Genomic DNA, 17,527 nt, shown 5'->3' with positions numbered 1-17,527 from the left:
GGACATGAAGGAACTGAGGAATGCTGATCTCCTGGAAGCACAGAGAAGGTTCTTGCAATCTGGAGCACGCAGATATACAGACCTTATGTCTGTGCAAGTTTCTATATCTGGAACATGCAGGTGCACGAAACTTGGAGAAGGTTTGCTCACCAGATCTAAACTTTGTTGCTGTAGTTATCTCCCTGGTATAGGGATTCCAAACTTAGCATTGCAATAGTCTCTTGTAGTAAAACTTGATACTTGGTCACTCTTTAAATGGAGACTTAGAAATTTGGATGATCTGTTAGGACAGTGTTATAGAAGTGTATCCTGTTAACGACCCTCTGGATGGGTAGTCAGGACAGTGATTATTATTCTGTTATTGCTCCCAAACTCGAACAGCCGGGAACTCAGAACGGAAAAGTAACGACCCTCTGGACGGGGACTCAAGACAAAGGTGTTTTAGAAGTGTATCCTGTTAATGACCCTCTGGACAGGGACTCAGGACAAAGGTGTGGTCATCTGGAGGATAGTTTTATACCTTCCAGATGCGGAGGAGATTTCAGTTTGGTGCTTCTTGTTTCAGGGTTATGATTGGCTGCTGACATCGAAGGGGGCCAATCAAGTGTGGCTCACCCTCCCTTCTCTCTGGCCTTATGATGGGGGGGGGGGTGTTTGAGAGGTTGCTAAGAAACCACTCATGGACCATGGATGGTCTTTCCTACCTTGTGATGGATGTCTGGCAGTTGTCCGAGCAGCTAATCTGATGGCTGTGCTTGACATTTGTTTGAGTTGGTCCTGCCACGATCCAATCAAAATGGAGCAATTTTTCTTTGCCTTGAAAGTTAGAGAGGGACTCTGCCATAAACTGGCTCCTGGAATGTCATCTGGTCCGACTGTTCGCCACAATAATATTTAACTACTTGCAATAAGGGATGCACCGATATGGAATTACCGATACTGATAACTGATAATTCACTGCTCATTGTGGCCGATACGATAACTAGGCTAAGTGCATGGATAGTTGAGACTACCTGACAAGGAGTGAAGCCGCAAGCAGTCACAGATTCTCTGCCGCAAACAAATAAACCATAACAAACTATCCGCGAAAATAATAGCGATAATTCCACTGGCGCCATAATAGTGTTTTCATTTTCCCAGTTTTTGGCCAAATAATATTTTAGCTGCCGATATATGGTGCACCCCTACTAACAAAACCAATATTCTCATTATAAGCACATGTGACTGTATTGTGGCACTGAGAACATAAAATACATACATATAAATACTGTATATTTAATTAGTGATACCTAACCCAAAGTTTTACAACTTTGATGTGTAACTTGTCTCGCACCGTTTGTGCAACAGACATGAATGATACTTAATTCATGTGGCTTGTTGACAAAAGGTGTGCAATTAAGAACTTCTTTTTTTTAAGCAACCAAACTGATTACTGTTTTTGTTTTTGCCGACGATAAAATGGGCGATAAAATCATATTGAATTATAACTGAAGGAGGGACCCGAGACATTTCAAGTACCAAGAATGTCATAGAGACATGAGGGTGGGCTTTTATTTACTTGGACCAGTAAAAAAAAAGAAAAGAAAATCAAGAACACCCTAGCAACAAGGAATTGTAAAGAATTTAATGATTCGGATTTTGATTCTTTCGGATTTAACGATTCCAGTTCCATTAACGATTATTTTCATACTTTTGAGGAATAATTATTTGGAGATAAGAAAAGCAATTCTTATTGAGTTATCAACAATCATGAGTCACATGGAATAATTTATTAGACTTCTGAATTATACTTTTGCGTTCTTTTGAAGCTTGAAGTGGTGGTCACCATAAACTGCCATTGTATGACATCACTGAGCACAACACTTTTTCACAATTTCTCCCTTTGTGTTAAGAAAAAGAAAGTCATATGGGGTTATAACAACACAGGGGGGAGTAAACAATGACTGAATTTTCATTTTTTGGGTGAACTATGCATTTACTAGAAGCATCAAATTAAACCATTCATATTTCTTCAAAGCAAAACTTTGAATAAAATGATATCTACTGTATTAACAAATGGCAGTTTTATCGCATGGGATGGCAGATGCCCATCATGGCACCCGAGGTGAAATCAACAAATCACAGATGATCATATGTAAACACTGAACCCCTTTCACAGTCTGCCATCATCTCTGTGAGTGTCAGCTTTCTCTCATCTCCCATCATGTTCTATGTATAGATCCATCAGTAACCGGACACTAGCTGGGAATGAGTGTGGGACGATTCCCTCCAACACAACACAAGACACCAACAACCTACATTCATCCAAACCACTAACGGATCAAACTTTGCAACTTAATCAGTTCACAATGCATTGCGATAACTCAAATTGAATTATTTGTGTTAATTCTATAGCAAAACAGACAACACTGACTCAACCAATGGCGTGAGTCTGAGGCGGGAGTATGTTTGTTTGAACAACAGCAGAGTATTTCGCAATATGCTGTTTGTAACCATGTTTATTTGTGCAATTCCGTTTGATGGCACTAGTGGTGCAGGAATTACACACTTCAGCATTAATAAAGAGGCGAAATACAAGGATGAGTGTTCGGAAAACCCACCTGTATGTCGCAGATGCTGGCCCCATCTTACCGGTGGTGGGAAACACATGATGCAGATAATCACTCAATAGCTTCTCATTGACAATACCTGAAAAACATCAATCATATTCATAAACACTAGTGGTAGACCAATATATCGGTTTTACCGATCAGTGCTGATAGTTGCCTTTTGGAACTATCAGTTATCGGCAAAATCTACGTCAATAGTTGCCAATAGTTTTTTCTATTCTTCCATGTTTCTCAATCTTTCATTATTGACAATACCTGAAAAACATCAATAATATTAATAACAATTAGAGGTAGACCGATATATCAGTTTTACCATTTAATCAGTGCCGATAGTTGCTTTTTTTTTTTAAATATTTGCCGATATAATTTTTAATTCTTCCGTATTTCTTAATCTTTCAACAAATACATTTATCCATATGCTCTATTAATACTCACTTCAATGTGTATTTTGTTATTTTGAGAAGATAATCAAGTGTTCTAAATTGAAATGAGGGCATGCAACAAAATTTGAAACTATATGGAAACATGCCTCTTCAGCACATACATTGTGTCTCCAACTTTATTTCTTGTGAATAATAAAAAAAACCTTATACCTCATTAAACCTCATCTGGTGAAATATATATATATATATATATATATATATGTTTTGGCAAGTCATTAAGGACATCTACTTTGTGCATGACACAAGTAATTTTTCCAACAATTGTTTACAGACAGATTGTTTCACTTTTAATTGACTATATCACAATTCCAGTGGGTCAGAAGTTTACATACACTAATTCCAGAAAATTATTTCAAGCCTTTAGGCAATTAGCCAGTTAGCTTCTGATAGGCTAATTGGCTAATTGGAGTCAATAGGAGGTGTACCTGTGGATGTATTTTAAGGCCTTAAAACTTGCTTGACATCACGGGAAAAATCAAAAGAAATCAGCCAAGACCTCAGAAAAAAAAATTATGAACCTCCAAAAGTCTGATTCATCCTTGGAAGCAATTTCCAAATGCCTGAAGGTACAACGTTCATCTGTACAAACAATAGTATGCAAGTATAAACACCATGGGGCCACACAGCCATCATACCACTCAGGAAGGAGATGCATTGTCTCCTAGAGATGAACATATTTTGGTGTGAAAAGTGCAAATCAATCCCAGAACAACAGCAAAGGACATTGAGAAGATGCTGGAGGAAACAGGTAGACAAGTATCTATATCCACAGTAAAACGCATCCTATATTGACGTAACCTGAAATGTTGCTCAGCAAGGAAGAAGCAACTGCTCAAAAACTGCCATAAAAAATGCCAGACTTCAGTTTGCAAGTGCACATGGGGACAAAGATCTTACTTTTTGGAGACATTTTCTCTGGTCTGATGAAACAAAAATTGAACGGTTTGGCCATAATGACCATCATTGTCTTTGGAGGAAAAAGGGTGAGGCTTGCAAGCCGAAGAACACCATCCCAACCGTGAAGCACAGGGGTGGCAGCATCATGTTGTAGGGGTGCTTTGCTGCAGGAGGGACTGATGCACTTCACAAAATAGATGGCATCATGGAGGAAGGAAAATTGTGGATATATTGAAGCAGCATCTCAAGACATCAGCCAAGAATTTAAAGCTCGGTCGCAAATGAGTCTTCGAAATGGACAATGACCCCAAGCATACCTCCAAAGTTGTGGCAAAATGGCTTAAGGACAACAAAGTCAAGGTATTGGAGTGGCCATCACAAAGCCCTGACCTCAATCTGACAGAAAATTTGTGGGCAGAACTGAAAAAGCATGTACAAGCAAGGAGGCCTACAAACGTGACTCAGTTACACCAGTTCTGTCTGGAGGAATGGGCCAAAATTCCAGTAACTCATTGTGAGAAGCTTGTGGAAGGCTACCCAAAATATCTGACTCAAGCAATTTAAATGTATGTAAACTTCTGACCCACTGGGAATGTGATGAAAGAAATAAAAGCTGAAATAAATCATTCTCTCTACTATTATTCTGACATTTCACATTTTTAAAATAAAGTAGTGATCCTAACTGACCCAAGACAGGGAATGTTTTCTACAATTAAATATCAGGAATTGCGAAAATCTGAGTTTAAATGTACACTATATTGCCAAAAGTATTCGCTCACCCATCCAAATAATTGAATTCAGGTGTTCCAATCATCCATGGCCACAGGTGTATAAAATGAAGCACCTAGGCATGCAGACTGCTTCTACAAACATTTGTAAAAGAATGGGCCGCTCTCAGGAGCTCAGTGAATTCCAGCGTGGTACTGTGATAGGATGCCACAGGTTGCCACCTGTGCAACAAGTCCAGTCATGAAATTTCCTCGCTACTAAATATTCCACAGTCAACTGTCAGTGGTATTATAACAAAGTGGAAGCGATTGGGAATGACAGCAACTCAGCCACGAAGTGGTAGGCCACGTAAAATGACAGAGCGGGGTCAGCGGATGCTGAGGCGCATAGTGCACAGATGTCGCCAACTTTCTGCAGAGTCAATCGCTACAGACCTCCAAAGTTCATGTGGCCTTCAGATTAGCTCAAGAACAGTGCGTAGAGAGCTTCATGGAATGGGTTTCCATGGCCAAACAGCTGCATCCAAGCTATACATCACCAAGTGCAATGCAAAGCGTCGGATGCAGTGGTGTAAAGCACAGCGCCACTGGACTCTAGAGCAGTGGAGACGCGTTCTCTGGAGTGACGAATCACGCTTCTCCATCTGGCAATCTGATGGATGAGTCTGGGTTTGGCGGTTGCCAGGAGAACGGTACTTGTCTGACTGCATTGTGCCAACTGTGAAGTTTGGTGGAGGGGGATTATGGTGTGGGGTTGTTTTTCAGGAGCTGGGCTTGGCCCCTTAGTTCTAGTGAAAGGAACTCTGAATGCTTCAGCATACCAAGAGATTTTGGACAATTCCATGCTCCCAACTTTGTGGGAACAGTTTGGGGATGGCCCCTTCCTGTTCCAACATGACTGCGCACCAGTGCACAAAGCAAGGTCCATAAAGACATGGATGAGCGAGTTTGGTGTGGAAGAACTTGACTGGCCTGCACAGAGTCCTGACCTCAACCCGATAGAGCACCTTTGGGATGAATTAGAGCGAAGACTGCGAGCCAGGCCTTCTCGTCCAACATCAGTGGAAGAATGGTCAAAGATTCCCATAAACACACTCCTAAACCTTGTGGAAAGCCTTCCCAGAAGAGTTGAAGCTGTTATAGCTGCAAAGGGTGGGCCGACGTCATATTAAACCCTATGGATTAAGAATGGGATGTCACTTAATTTCATATGCGTCTAAAGGCAGATGAGCGAATACTTTTGGCAATATAGTGTATTTGGCTAACGTGTATGTGAACTTCTGACCTCAACTGTATATACACAAAACCTTTTATCTGGTGGATATATAGACTATAAAAAGCTTAATTTGGTTAGTACTTAAACATAGAGCATTGTAACGGAGCCAAGTCTCCGTCATTTCAAAATAAGACTCCTTGGTGTGTTTCGGAATTGTTTATAGTTAAAAGTCCAACATAATGCACCAAATCTTTTTATTTTTGGGTTGAACTATAAACTATATCTGGGATTTTATTTATTTTGGACTCTTGTAGCCTCTGCCCATCATATTAAGGAAATAATATTTATTATTGGCCCACCATTTTTTTTTTTTTTTTTTTAAATCAATCTATAAATCGATTTTAAAAACTATCGGCTGATTAATCGGTTATCGGCCCTTTCCACCATCTTAGTTATCAGTATCGGCAAAATCCACTATTAGTCGACCTCTAATAAACACAACCCTTAAGAAAGCAGAATAACGATAAACTCACCACTACATAAACATACCTGTAACTTTGGGTTTGTCTGTGTCAGATGCCAGGCGATAGTTGCGTCGGGACAGGGCAGTGCCACCCTTTGTGCTCATATTGCCACTAGACAGGTCACCAATCTGAGAAACAGGGACAGGAAAATTATACAAGCGATTACAAACCTGTACATTGAGAACTGATGCCTAACGGCAATCAACTAGCCAATTAAAAAAGGAAGGAGAATAGAATTTGCAGTTTACTCTGAATAAACCAAGCCGTTGATATTATTAGAGGTCGACCGATAGTGGATTTTGCAGATACCGATAACTAAGGTGGTGGAAAAGGCAGACAACCAATTAATCATCTGATAGTTTTCTAAATCAATTCATAGAATGTTACAACATTTTCGTAGTCGGCACAGACATAGAGGCCACAGTACAAAATGAAAAAAACCCAAACGTAGTTTCTTTTTCAACCAAAATAATCAGAAAAAAAGAAGACTGGGTGCATAACGTAGGACTTTTAACACCAAAAAAAGATTGAAACACACCGGGGACTCTTATTTTGAAATGACTGAGACTTGGCTCCATTACAGTGCTCTATGTTTAATATTTACCAAATTAAGCTTTTTATATCCTATATATTATCATTATTATTCACAATATATGAAGTTGGAGACAGGATTTATAAGTTGACAAGGAACGTCTCAGTATTGCTGCATTTTTATTTGCAATCCCTTGCTTTAAAAATTAAAGTAATTATCAGAGGAACAGAGGAATAAAAAAATAAAATAAATAAATAAATAAATATCGGCAACTATCGGCATAGATTTTTGTCGTTAACCAATAGTTCTAAAAAGCAACTATCGGCACCGATTAATCAGTAAAACCGATATATCAGTCTATCTCTAGATACTATACTGATAAATATTATATTATAGTATATTTTGTAGTGTTTTTCCAAAGCCACAAACCATAAGTATTAAACTTCAGACTTACGCCTTGTGGACAATAAAACGGGCAGCAAAAATCATAGACTTATATTAAAGGAGGGACCTCAACCATATCTAGGCTCCTCACATATTTATTTATTTTATTTATTTTTTAATCAGAGAATGTAAAAATACACATTTATAATAGAGGTAGACCAATATATCGGTTTTACCGATTAATCGATGCCGATAGTTGCTTTTTAGAACTATTGTTTATTGGCAAAAAACTATGCCGATAGTTTCAGTTTTTTATTTTATTTTTTTATTTCTCTGTGGCCGGTTAGAACGGCTTGGTTGTACAGGAGGGATCACGTGGGGATTTTCTGTATCTAAATCTTTCATCATTGACTATATCCTTTTTTTTATCCTTACTTCAATGCATATTTAGTTATTTTGATTAGATAATCAAGTGTTCTAAATTGAAGGCATACAAAGAAAAATTAGACTTAATGGAAATGTGCCACGTCACCACATGCATCGTGTCTCTAACTTCATATCTTGTTAAAAATAATAATAATAATAATAATAATAATAATAAACCCTATTCCTCAGTTAACCTCATCTAGTGAAATATATACAAAACAAGGCTATAAAAAGCTTAATTTGGTAAATACTCTGATATAGAGTATTGTAACAAAGCCAATTCTCTGACACTGTAAATTAAGAGTCCCCGGCGTTTTTCAGGCTCGTTTATTGTTAAAAGTCCCATGTTACGCGCCAAATCTTCAAATTTGGCTGATGAATAAACTGAATCTGGGAACTTGTCCTCACCCAGCAGTGTATGGAAAGACTAAGATTTCATCTTTTTTTTGTCTTTCGGCCAATTAATCGATAATCGGCCTTTTCCACCACCTTAGTTATCATATCGGCAAAATCCACTCTCTGTTGGTCTCTAATTTATAATTATACAAACGTGTAAATAAATAATGAGTAAAAATAATGTTTTGTAGTTTTCATCAACATTTTGCCACAAATGTTGTCGATTGAGCTTACCTTGTATTGAATCTGGAATATTCCATGGAAGTAATTAATCATCATATGATAGTTCATGTACATACAAATATGAAAATATATGAATAAAAGTTTCACTAAATTTCTATTTGAAAATATACTGAGAGCTAATAACTGTTAAGCATTATATATCATTTATATTTCATGTTTTAATGTTTACTATAGTACCGTGGAACAAAGATGGCATCAGACTGTAATACCACATTTTAATAAATACTGTCATACGGAATGATTGCCATATTTACATTTCATGGTATTTACAAGGTACACTCCAAGGTACTTTAAAGAATGCCATGGTAACAGTCCACAAAATGGTATTAACATGGCACCATTTCCACACATTTATTATTATGGTACGTTTTTGTTAATGAATTCTTTACATTTTAGAGGAATCAACACAATTTGGTCCCTTTATAGTATAATAACACACAATCACACATTCAGGTCTAGACTTTACATATGAAGTCAAGATTCCAATTATATTGACAACCAAATCACCCAAAGTTTCAATGTTTACATGCTGTTGTCTTGGCAAACAAACATAAATATACACAGCCACCATCCTGCTGATACTTTATAACTGATCATATTATTGGTCATTATGTTTATAATACATATGAATGATTTTAAAGGACTGTCAAGGCTCTAAAATGCCCAAAATACGTGTGACAAAAACAATATTTAATGTGTTGAACCCTCCGTGTTAAATGCATATGACAGCAAGAGCTGCTGTAATCATATACATACACACACACACTTAAAGCGATCATACCTTAGGTTGTTTTTCAATATATCCTGCTGTCGTCACTGATTTGGTGTGTATTTGTGATCTGCAGATTGTGTTATTGGACTATCCTCTTTAAATATGTCTACAGTCACTGCCTTAAATCATAGAAATAGAATACATGGATAGAATAGCCATTGGTCTAACGTAAGGTACTAAATTGGGCGGGGTCCGGAAGTTGCTTTTTTAACTGGTTAAATACAGTATGTCTAAATAATAATTATCATTTATTAACTTTTCGTTGTTTGTTTTTTAATTAAATTGCTATTAAAGTTTCTCAGTGTTGTTATTCAGGAGTAAACTACTGTCCAGACCGCTGTTAAAAGTAGCTCACGGTTCGTGTTCTAACGTGACACTTGTTACTTTTCTCAGCGCTGTTCAGCTCGGACCAATCACAGTCATTTGTGATTAATGCGTTAACGCTGAAAAAATTAATAATAATAAAAAAAAATGATTTTTTTTTAACACTTTATTATAGAGGTTGCTGGGGCGGCTTTCTATTTATATGTCAGGTACCCATCAATTGAATTAATAGATTGAAAAAGGTTATACATTTAAGTGTACATGTGTCTCAAATAAGGCAACAATCGTGCTTAGATTTGAATGCGGTTCAATGGAGGATTCTGTTTTCTGAGCCGTCACGCGCCCCCAAGTGGAATCTAACTGTGTAAGCCATAAGAAACAGTTATTTGCTTGTAATGTTTGCCGCACAATTGTCTTTAAAACATTCGACTCAGCGCTATGGATCACCGTCTGGGACAAGACGTTTAGACATGTACGAAAGCGAATCATTAAATCCATATAATGACCACCAGCGGCAGATGTTACTAAATGTTAATTGTTTCCTATGAGAGAGAATTATTTCTGTAGGGGGCGCTTGACGGCTTAAAGTTCTACTCCTTTGAACCGCATTTAAATTTCAGGATTTTTAAAAAAAGATTCCACACCAGTCTGGACTATAATTTATGCCCTAATAATAAAAACATTTAAATGAAAATACCACAGTTAAGAGTTAAAACAGGAGAATTATTACTTAGATTTTAGACCCATCGTCCCAGACTGATCAAAGACAAATCTAATCATTTGTTTGTATGTTTCTGGCCAAGCTGTACATTTGTATTGAATTATAACTCCTTGTTTTGGACAAAAAAAAAAAAGAAAAACTGCTTAAAAATGTCCACAGAAATTAGCTTGATCTGAATTTTAGAGGGTACAAGAGACTAAATACTCAATGGAAAACCGTACTCTAGTCGATATCTAGTGTTCAATTATTAGCTATTATTTTACTCTTAAATTCAAAACGTCCATTATAAAACCCATCGGGAACACCCGGCTCGAAAATGCTAATTCCCTCACTGGTTTACGGACAACAACCTGAACAGCTCTATGATAGATAAATGTGTGAATGCCTACACTGTTTGAGTAATATTGTATTTAAAATGCACATAACACACTGCTAAACAGTTCTAAAAATACTGTATTTTTTTTTACATATTTAACAGTCATTATGCAAAATTCTTACATAAACATTTCAATGTAAACTGAGCTAAGAACATCAAATTTCAATGTAAAACTGAGCTAAAACATCAAACTGATGTTACAAAATTGTGACAACATTTGTCTATTCTTTTATAACTATCTCTGTCCAGTCTTAGTAAGAGACTGGTTTCACAAAAATCCCATTAAACCAGACAAATACTCTCAGTTAACTGTTGTCTTGAGAAAGGCTTTTCTCCTATTCACCTCCCCCTCTCCATATTTCGATTGAAGCTGCTTAAGTTCATTTGGATCAGCTAACAAGAGTAACTCATCATCTAGACGGGTCCAGAGGGGCCCGTGCATCTCACGGTCGTATCCCTCTAGTAGATACATCTGAGCTTTTGTGAGGTCACCATTGGCTTTAAACAGTGCCTTGGTCACCTCAACAAGGTCTTTCTTGGTCTCTGCTATCAAGTTCATGACATGTTGTTTGACCTCTAGCAAGTCCCTTGAGAACGTTTCCTCTTGAACTGACTTGCTGTGGTCTTCTTGTGACTCAAAGATGAAGTTATGGCCACTCAAAGTTATAGGGACAGCTGTGCTACTGGGCCCTGAGCCTTCATCTGCTGGTATCGGTGTTGCCCCATTGCAAAGGGATTCTGGTGAATGTTGTTGGGCTTTGTGGTGCTCAGCTTGGCTTTCTGGTTCCCTTGCAAGATTTTCAGGGGTGGCTAAACTTCCTTGGGTGTCTGAAGACTTGATCAATGGTGCTTCACTTGGACCCTCGTCCTCTTCACTTTCATCATCCATCTGTTGAAGTGAACCATTAAAGGGCATTAGAGATACTGATATTCAGTCTGACTGATATTCTTTACAGATATTCACTCTTATTTAATTATTTGTTCTTAATTATTGGGTCTACCGATAAATGTCAACATTTGGTGGGTCTCTAAAGAATAGCACCCGATGATTGATTTGACTGATTTTCTTTACCGATATTCTCTCTTTTTAGTTATTGGTTCTTAATTATTTGGTCAACCGATAGATGTCAACATTTGGTGGGTCTCTAAAGAATATCACCCGATGATTGGTTTGACTGATTTTCTTTACCGATATTCTCTCTTTTTAGTTATTGGTTCTTAATTATTTGGTCAACCGATAAATGTCAACATTTGGTGGGTTTCTAAAGAATAGCACCCAATAATGGTTTTGACCGATGTTCTTTACAGATATTCACTCTTTTCTACTTAATTATTGGGTCTTTGATATTGTGCCTACCGATAAATGGTACCATTTGGTAACTCTCTTAAGAATAGCAACCGATAATCGCTTTGACCTATATTCTTTACCAGTATGCACTCTTGTTAGTTATTGGTTCTTTACTATTGGGTCAACCAATAAATGGCACCATTTGGTGGGTCTCTAAAGAATAGCACCCTATAATTGCTTTGGCCTATATTCTTTACCAATATGCACTCTTTTTTGTTATCGGTTCTTTACTCTTGGTCAACCAATTTTTGGCACCATTCGGTAGGTCTCTACAGATATTCACACTTTTTTTCTTTTTTTACTTAATCAGTTATCGGGTCTTTGATATTGTGGCTACCAAAAAATGGCACCATTTGGTAGGTCTCTAAAGAATAGCACCGATAATCGGTTTGACTAATATTCTTTACCGATATTCACTCTTTTTAGTTATCGGTTCTTAACTATTGGGTGAACCGATAAATGCCACCATTTGTTGGGTCTCTAAAGAATAACACCCAATAAATCGGTTTGACTGATTTTATTTACCGATAATCACTCTTTTTAGTTATCGGTTCTTAATTATTGGGTGAACCGATAAATGGCACTGTTTGTTGGGTCTCTAAAGAATAGCACCCAATAAATCGGTTTGACTGATTTTCTTTACCGATATTCACTCTTTTTAGTTATCGGTTCTTAATTATTGGGTCAACCGATTGATGGCACTGTTTGTTGGGTCTCTAAAGAATAGCACCCAATAAATCGGTTTGACTGATATTCTTTACAAATATGCATTCTTTTCTACTTAAATCAGTTATCATTCTTTAATACTGAATGTACCGATAAATGGCATTATTTGGTGGGTCTATAAAGAATAGCACCTGATAACTGATTTGACTAATATTCTTTACCTATATGCACCCTTTTCTATTTAATCAGCTATCCATTCTTTAATATTACTCTTCCGATAAATGGCACCATTTGGTGTAATCGGTTTGATTAACTTTTTTTTTTTTACCGATTTACTGTGATCGGTTCTTTAATTTTGAGCCACACGTGTTGTTTATTCTTCATAATAGTGTATTTTTGGACTCTCGAAAATCAAGATTTTGACATTATTTTTCTTATGTAAATAGTTTCAACATTATTTGTCTTTTAGACCTTTGTTTTTTTTTTTGTTTTTTTTTTACAAGAAAAACTAGCCTCATACCATATGACCCACATACGGTTTTCGACTATTGAAAATGGGTAAAATGTAACCATTATTAACCATTTTTTCAATTTTTGGACTCACACTACAGGAATATAATGCAACAAGGGGTGCTAAAATAAACTGATTTTAGTAGCAGACCAACTTATCTCTTAGTAAAAATAAAATAATATTGCTGCCACTTTTTAAAGGTTTTTTCTGTACCTGTTGTTTTGCTTTCAAATTAAAAGGCACAAATTTTTATTTGACCGCCCTCTACAAAATAATGGATTACTGAGTAATCGGTAAATATGGATCAGTGGCATTTAATGCCTTTGATGCCTTTCACTAGTAAATATAATGATCAAACCTAAATTTTGAGCCAACTTCTGGTTGAGCTGACATCTACATTTCTAAAATATATAGGGTTGATGATGTTTCATCGTACCACATCAGAGTCCTCAAACTCTCTTGCAGCTCTTGCAAGAATGCCAAGTTTCTTAGAGGTGGGTGTCGAGGATTTGCTGGTTGTTTGTCTGGTTTCGTTAAGGGATGAGGAATTTTCATTTGATCCTAAATAAAAAGAGAGAAAATGGTTTTTGGACAGAGCTTCTTGAGGTGTTCATTCAACAAACACAATAAGATTACAACAATAAGCTGTCAAACTATAGAAATAACCAAAGAAAATTATACTTAAGTACCATATTATTAGTTTATATGCCCAGTGCGCTATATTCCAAGTCTGTCCGAAGCCATACAATAGCTTTTGTATTGAACAAACCGAAATTATTTAAGTTATTGAAATACAAGTTGTTAAATCACTACAAAAATGTGACTCCGCTGCAGTTTTAAAATTGCATTGCCACATGCACATATTCAAACTTGGCATGAATACGCATCATGTCAGGTTCGATGTCAATAATGCTAAACGGAATTCATTCTATCATGTATCATAACCGATCCTGAAGTGAAAAGATCACAATAATCAGGAGATGGCAAAAATGTGGTACGAATGTTGAGAGCTGCAGATGAGGTAAATTTAAGTGAGTAACATAAAGCAACTGTATGACTTCTGAAAACTTGGAATAAAGTGCACAAGTCATATGAACTATTACGATACTTTTATGGTGCTTTTTTTAGTACATTTTGAAGCGTGGCAATCCCTTTTAATAGTTTATTTTGCTGTAGGGAAAACAAAAGCATTAACATTTTTTTTTTTTTTTTTTTTCCAATTGCTTCTTTTGTGAACCTCGAAAAAAAAGTAAAACAGGTTTGGAATGACATGTAAATAATGACAGAATTTAGCTTTTAAAAAAGCATTACCATCTGGAATGTCTTGTCCATCACAATCCTCATCCAATCTTGGCCTTTTAGACATTTCAGGCCCTTCATTGACTGGCCGAGGTTGCTCTTGTGTATTCTTAATCATTTTGTCCAGTTCGTGAATCTGGACACAAGATTCCTGCTCACCATCATTACTGGAGGCCTGTGATGGTTCCCCTGCTGCCTCTGCCACATCTGGAGGTAAACTCGCTCTCTCAGGAGAAGTTGAAGGATTTGTACTCAGAGTTGGACACAAGCTGGTCTCTGTGGCGCTTTGCGTTTCAGCAGCATCTGAGATTACCACTGACTTCCGAGGTGACTTTTGCGGAGTACCAGTCTTTGACGAGGTTTGAGTGATACCCTCCTCACACGAGGAGCTGTCAGAAAAGGTTAGGGGTTTCTTTTTAGAGGTAGTGCCTGGACATTTTTCCGGGCTTTTCTCCAAGAGCTTATACTGAAGGTGCTTTAGAAACCGATTCTTCATGGACTGCCAGCTATGGTCTGTGACACGTTGCTTCTCCATTTCTCTCCAAACCAGAATGCCTTTAGCTTCATGACGCCGCTTTTCCATAAACTTCAATATGGCTGCATCATCGTCTTGTGAATAACACAACCGTCCATTGCTTTGGTTGCGGGAAGCCATCCTTGTCTGGACAGACGGCCCGATACTTATTGTGTATCCATCTATATCTAATTGTTGGTTCTGCTTTACACAATCTCTGATAAACTGAGTGGAGATATATGTTTGTCCAGTGTTTGCCATGGCATTAGTCACGTCCACAGGGTCCACCAGTAAAATGGCACCAGGCTCTTGATTTCGACACATAATGCCTCCTCCATTAGTTATCAGTGGGTAAAGCTGCATTTTAGTAGGACCAGGTCTTAAATAGAATCGCATTGGATGTCCACTGATGTCCAGGAATAAGACCGGGGATATGTCAGAGATCTCCTCCTTGGCTATCTTGGACATTGTGAGAGTTATCTGGGGGAAATGTAAAAACAAAGTTCATGACATGGTCTGTTACAAGTTTGCTTACATTTAATAGGTGACCTAGAAACAATGCAGAATCATAAATATTCCTTCTTTATTTAGGTTCTTCACTTCTTTGCTTTAATCTTTTTTTTCCCTGGTTTCAATAAAAAAAATAAAAAACAATGTGGTCTCAAACTTTTGCCACATTAAGTTATTATAGTTAAGTTATTTTATTTTATTTATTTATTTATTTGCACTTGCATTTACAACTCGGAATAATTAAACTTTAAGTTTGCATATCACAATTTTGTTGTAAAGCAAACAACGCCTAAATATGCAAAAGTCTCCTAAAATATCCAAAGCAAATGAGAACACACGACCTGTTAAGAAATCAAAACACTAATGTATCAAAATATTAACTACCTGTGTTTACTTCTGAAGCGTTTCAGGAGCACGTCGGATGAACTAAGGCGATTACATACCACAGAAAAGATTCGATTGAGGCATTTTTCAAAATAAGAGTCACGGAATCTGTGTTTGTGCGCTTCGTCGCCTGAGTGATAATACGCACTGACACTTTAATTTTGGAGATAAACGGAAAAGGAAATAATTTGAGGTCTCGCACTATAGCGAGACTCACAACTGTTTACGGTCGCCTTTTAGCGGGAATAACATTTGAGCGGGAAAATAACATCACTTCCGGTGTACGGTGTTCGTTTGTGAGTCACATTCTGGTGTTCGCGGGTTTAAAAAAATGATTAATATTGTATTTTTTTGTGATTTTTTTTTTTTTAAATATGTAAAAACACTAATTTTACTAAAGTAAAAACACTAAAGTTGTGCATTTTAAAATGCACATTTTATGTTATCTTCACTTTAATAAAAACTTTCATTTCAGTAAATTGAAAGAGTGTCAAAACATCACAATTTGTCAATAAAAAAACAACAATTCCATGAAATAATAACTATATTCAGTAGATGGCTCCAGTGCTCAATGCAGTGGCTGATCTCTATCCACTTTATTCCTACGCCCCGTGATGCTTTTTGCGAAATGTGGGAGGTACTTCCGCTAAGAAGTAAACACAAGCTGTGTCTCGTTTCGAAGGCTGCGTCCTCCGGAGGTCGCATTTGTCGGCCGCATTTCAGTAAAGCGAGGAGGACACTCCAAATGCAGCCTTCGTATGTGACCTTCTTTAACGGGAATTTGGAGGATGCATGAGGTGTATCCTTTGTGGACACTCACAACCCACAATTCTTTGCTTCAATGGAAATTAACCTCAGTAGACGGGTGCAGAGTATATAATATGTATAATTATAGTAATATATAATTAAAATAAAGTATTAGACTAAAAGTACACCTGTAAAATCTATTTTCTTTTCTCTCTATATCATTATAACTCTCCTAAAAGTTACCTCATACATTCCCTTCCAAAGGGACTTTGTTCCCTTGTCACTTAAAGCAGTCGCATTTGTTAAAGAGTGGCGTGATGTGATAGCAACCATGTTACATTCTGTTTCCGTTTGTCCTACGAAGGCCGTCTCTTTTAAACAAGGCTTGTTTAAAGGAGGATGCTCGGTATACTGAGGCCTTCAAAGGATGCATCCTACCTAGCATGCAGCCTTCGAATCGAGACACAGCTACAGTTGTATTTGCATCGTACGTTCATATATTTTTTCGTTGCGGTGTTGATCATTCATTCATACTCCTAGATGTGTGAGCATAGCCTGACAGAGCTTAATAAGGACAATATATGGATTGGAAGGACGATTTAAAGAAGTGGCCTCAGGATGTATGTAGAGCCACGAACCGCACGTTATCCCTGAGCTCTGTAAGGACATCGTAACATGTTTTAGCCGAAACGACTTGAGCAAAACATAATACAATACTCACTAAGACCTTGTTTATAGCCAGGGTTGGGAGGGTTACTTTTGAAATATATTCCACTACAGATTACAGAATACATGCTGTAAAATGTAATTTGTAATGTATTCCGTTAGATTACTCAAGGTCAGTAACATATTCTAAATACTTTGGATTACTTCTTCAGCACTGGTAGATTGTTTCACTTGTTTTGATTATAAAAACTCTGCCAATACAGTAAGACAAAATACACATGTTAAAAATAC

General features: G+C 37.1%; 2 protein-coding genes across 2 annotated transcripts in view; both read right to left on the bottom strand.

Annotated features, from left to right (window-relative positions):
* Positions 1 to 9,296, bottom strand: part of LOC127438460 (E3 ubiquitin-protein ligase RNF123-like) — a 202,867-nt gene extending 193,571 nt beyond the window's left edge. The window contains exons 1-3 of the mRNA XM_051694070.1: positions 9,180 to 9,296; positions 6,443 to 6,545; positions 2,601 to 2,688 (exon numbers count right to left, since the gene is read on the bottom strand). Coding sequence (XP_051550030.1) covers positions 2,601 to 2,688; positions 6,443 to 6,521 — 167 coding nt within the window. The 5' untranslated portion in view covers positions 6,522 to 6,545; positions 9,180 to 9,296. The remainder of the gene's footprint in view (positions 1 to 2,600; positions 2,689 to 6,442; positions 6,546 to 9,179) is intronic.
* Positions 9,297 to 10,141: 845 nt separating this feature from the next.
* LOC127438450 (telomeric repeat-binding factor 2-interacting protein 1-like) lies at positions 10,142 to 15,949 on the bottom strand. Its single transcript, XM_051694051.1, has 4 exons — positions 15,824 to 15,949; positions 14,428 to 15,409; positions 13,553 to 13,677; positions 10,142 to 11,480 (listed from the first exon to the last, which is right to left on the bottom strand). The coding sequence occupies exons 2-4, from the start codon at positions 15,395 to 15,397 to the stop codon at positions 10,893 to 10,895; spliced, it is 1,683 nt and encodes a 560-aa protein (XP_051550011.1). The 5' UTR covers positions 15,398 to 15,409; positions 15,824 to 15,949; the 3' UTR covers positions 10,142 to 10,892.
* Positions 15,950 to 17,527: the final 1,578 nt, after the last annotated feature.

This window comes from Myxocyprinus asiaticus, chromosome 49 (genome assembly GCF_019703515.2).
Source record: "Myxocyprinus asiaticus isolate MX2 ecotype Aquarium Trade chromosome 49, UBuf_Myxa_2, whole genome shotgun sequence".
In the NCBI taxonomy this organism is placed as follows: domain Eukaryota; kingdom Metazoa; phylum Chordata; class Actinopteri; order Cypriniformes; family Catostomidae; genus Myxocyprinus; species Myxocyprinus asiaticus.
The sequence above is the reverse complement of the archived record's forward strand: the minus strand, read 5'-3'. Positions and strand labels throughout refer to the sequence as shown.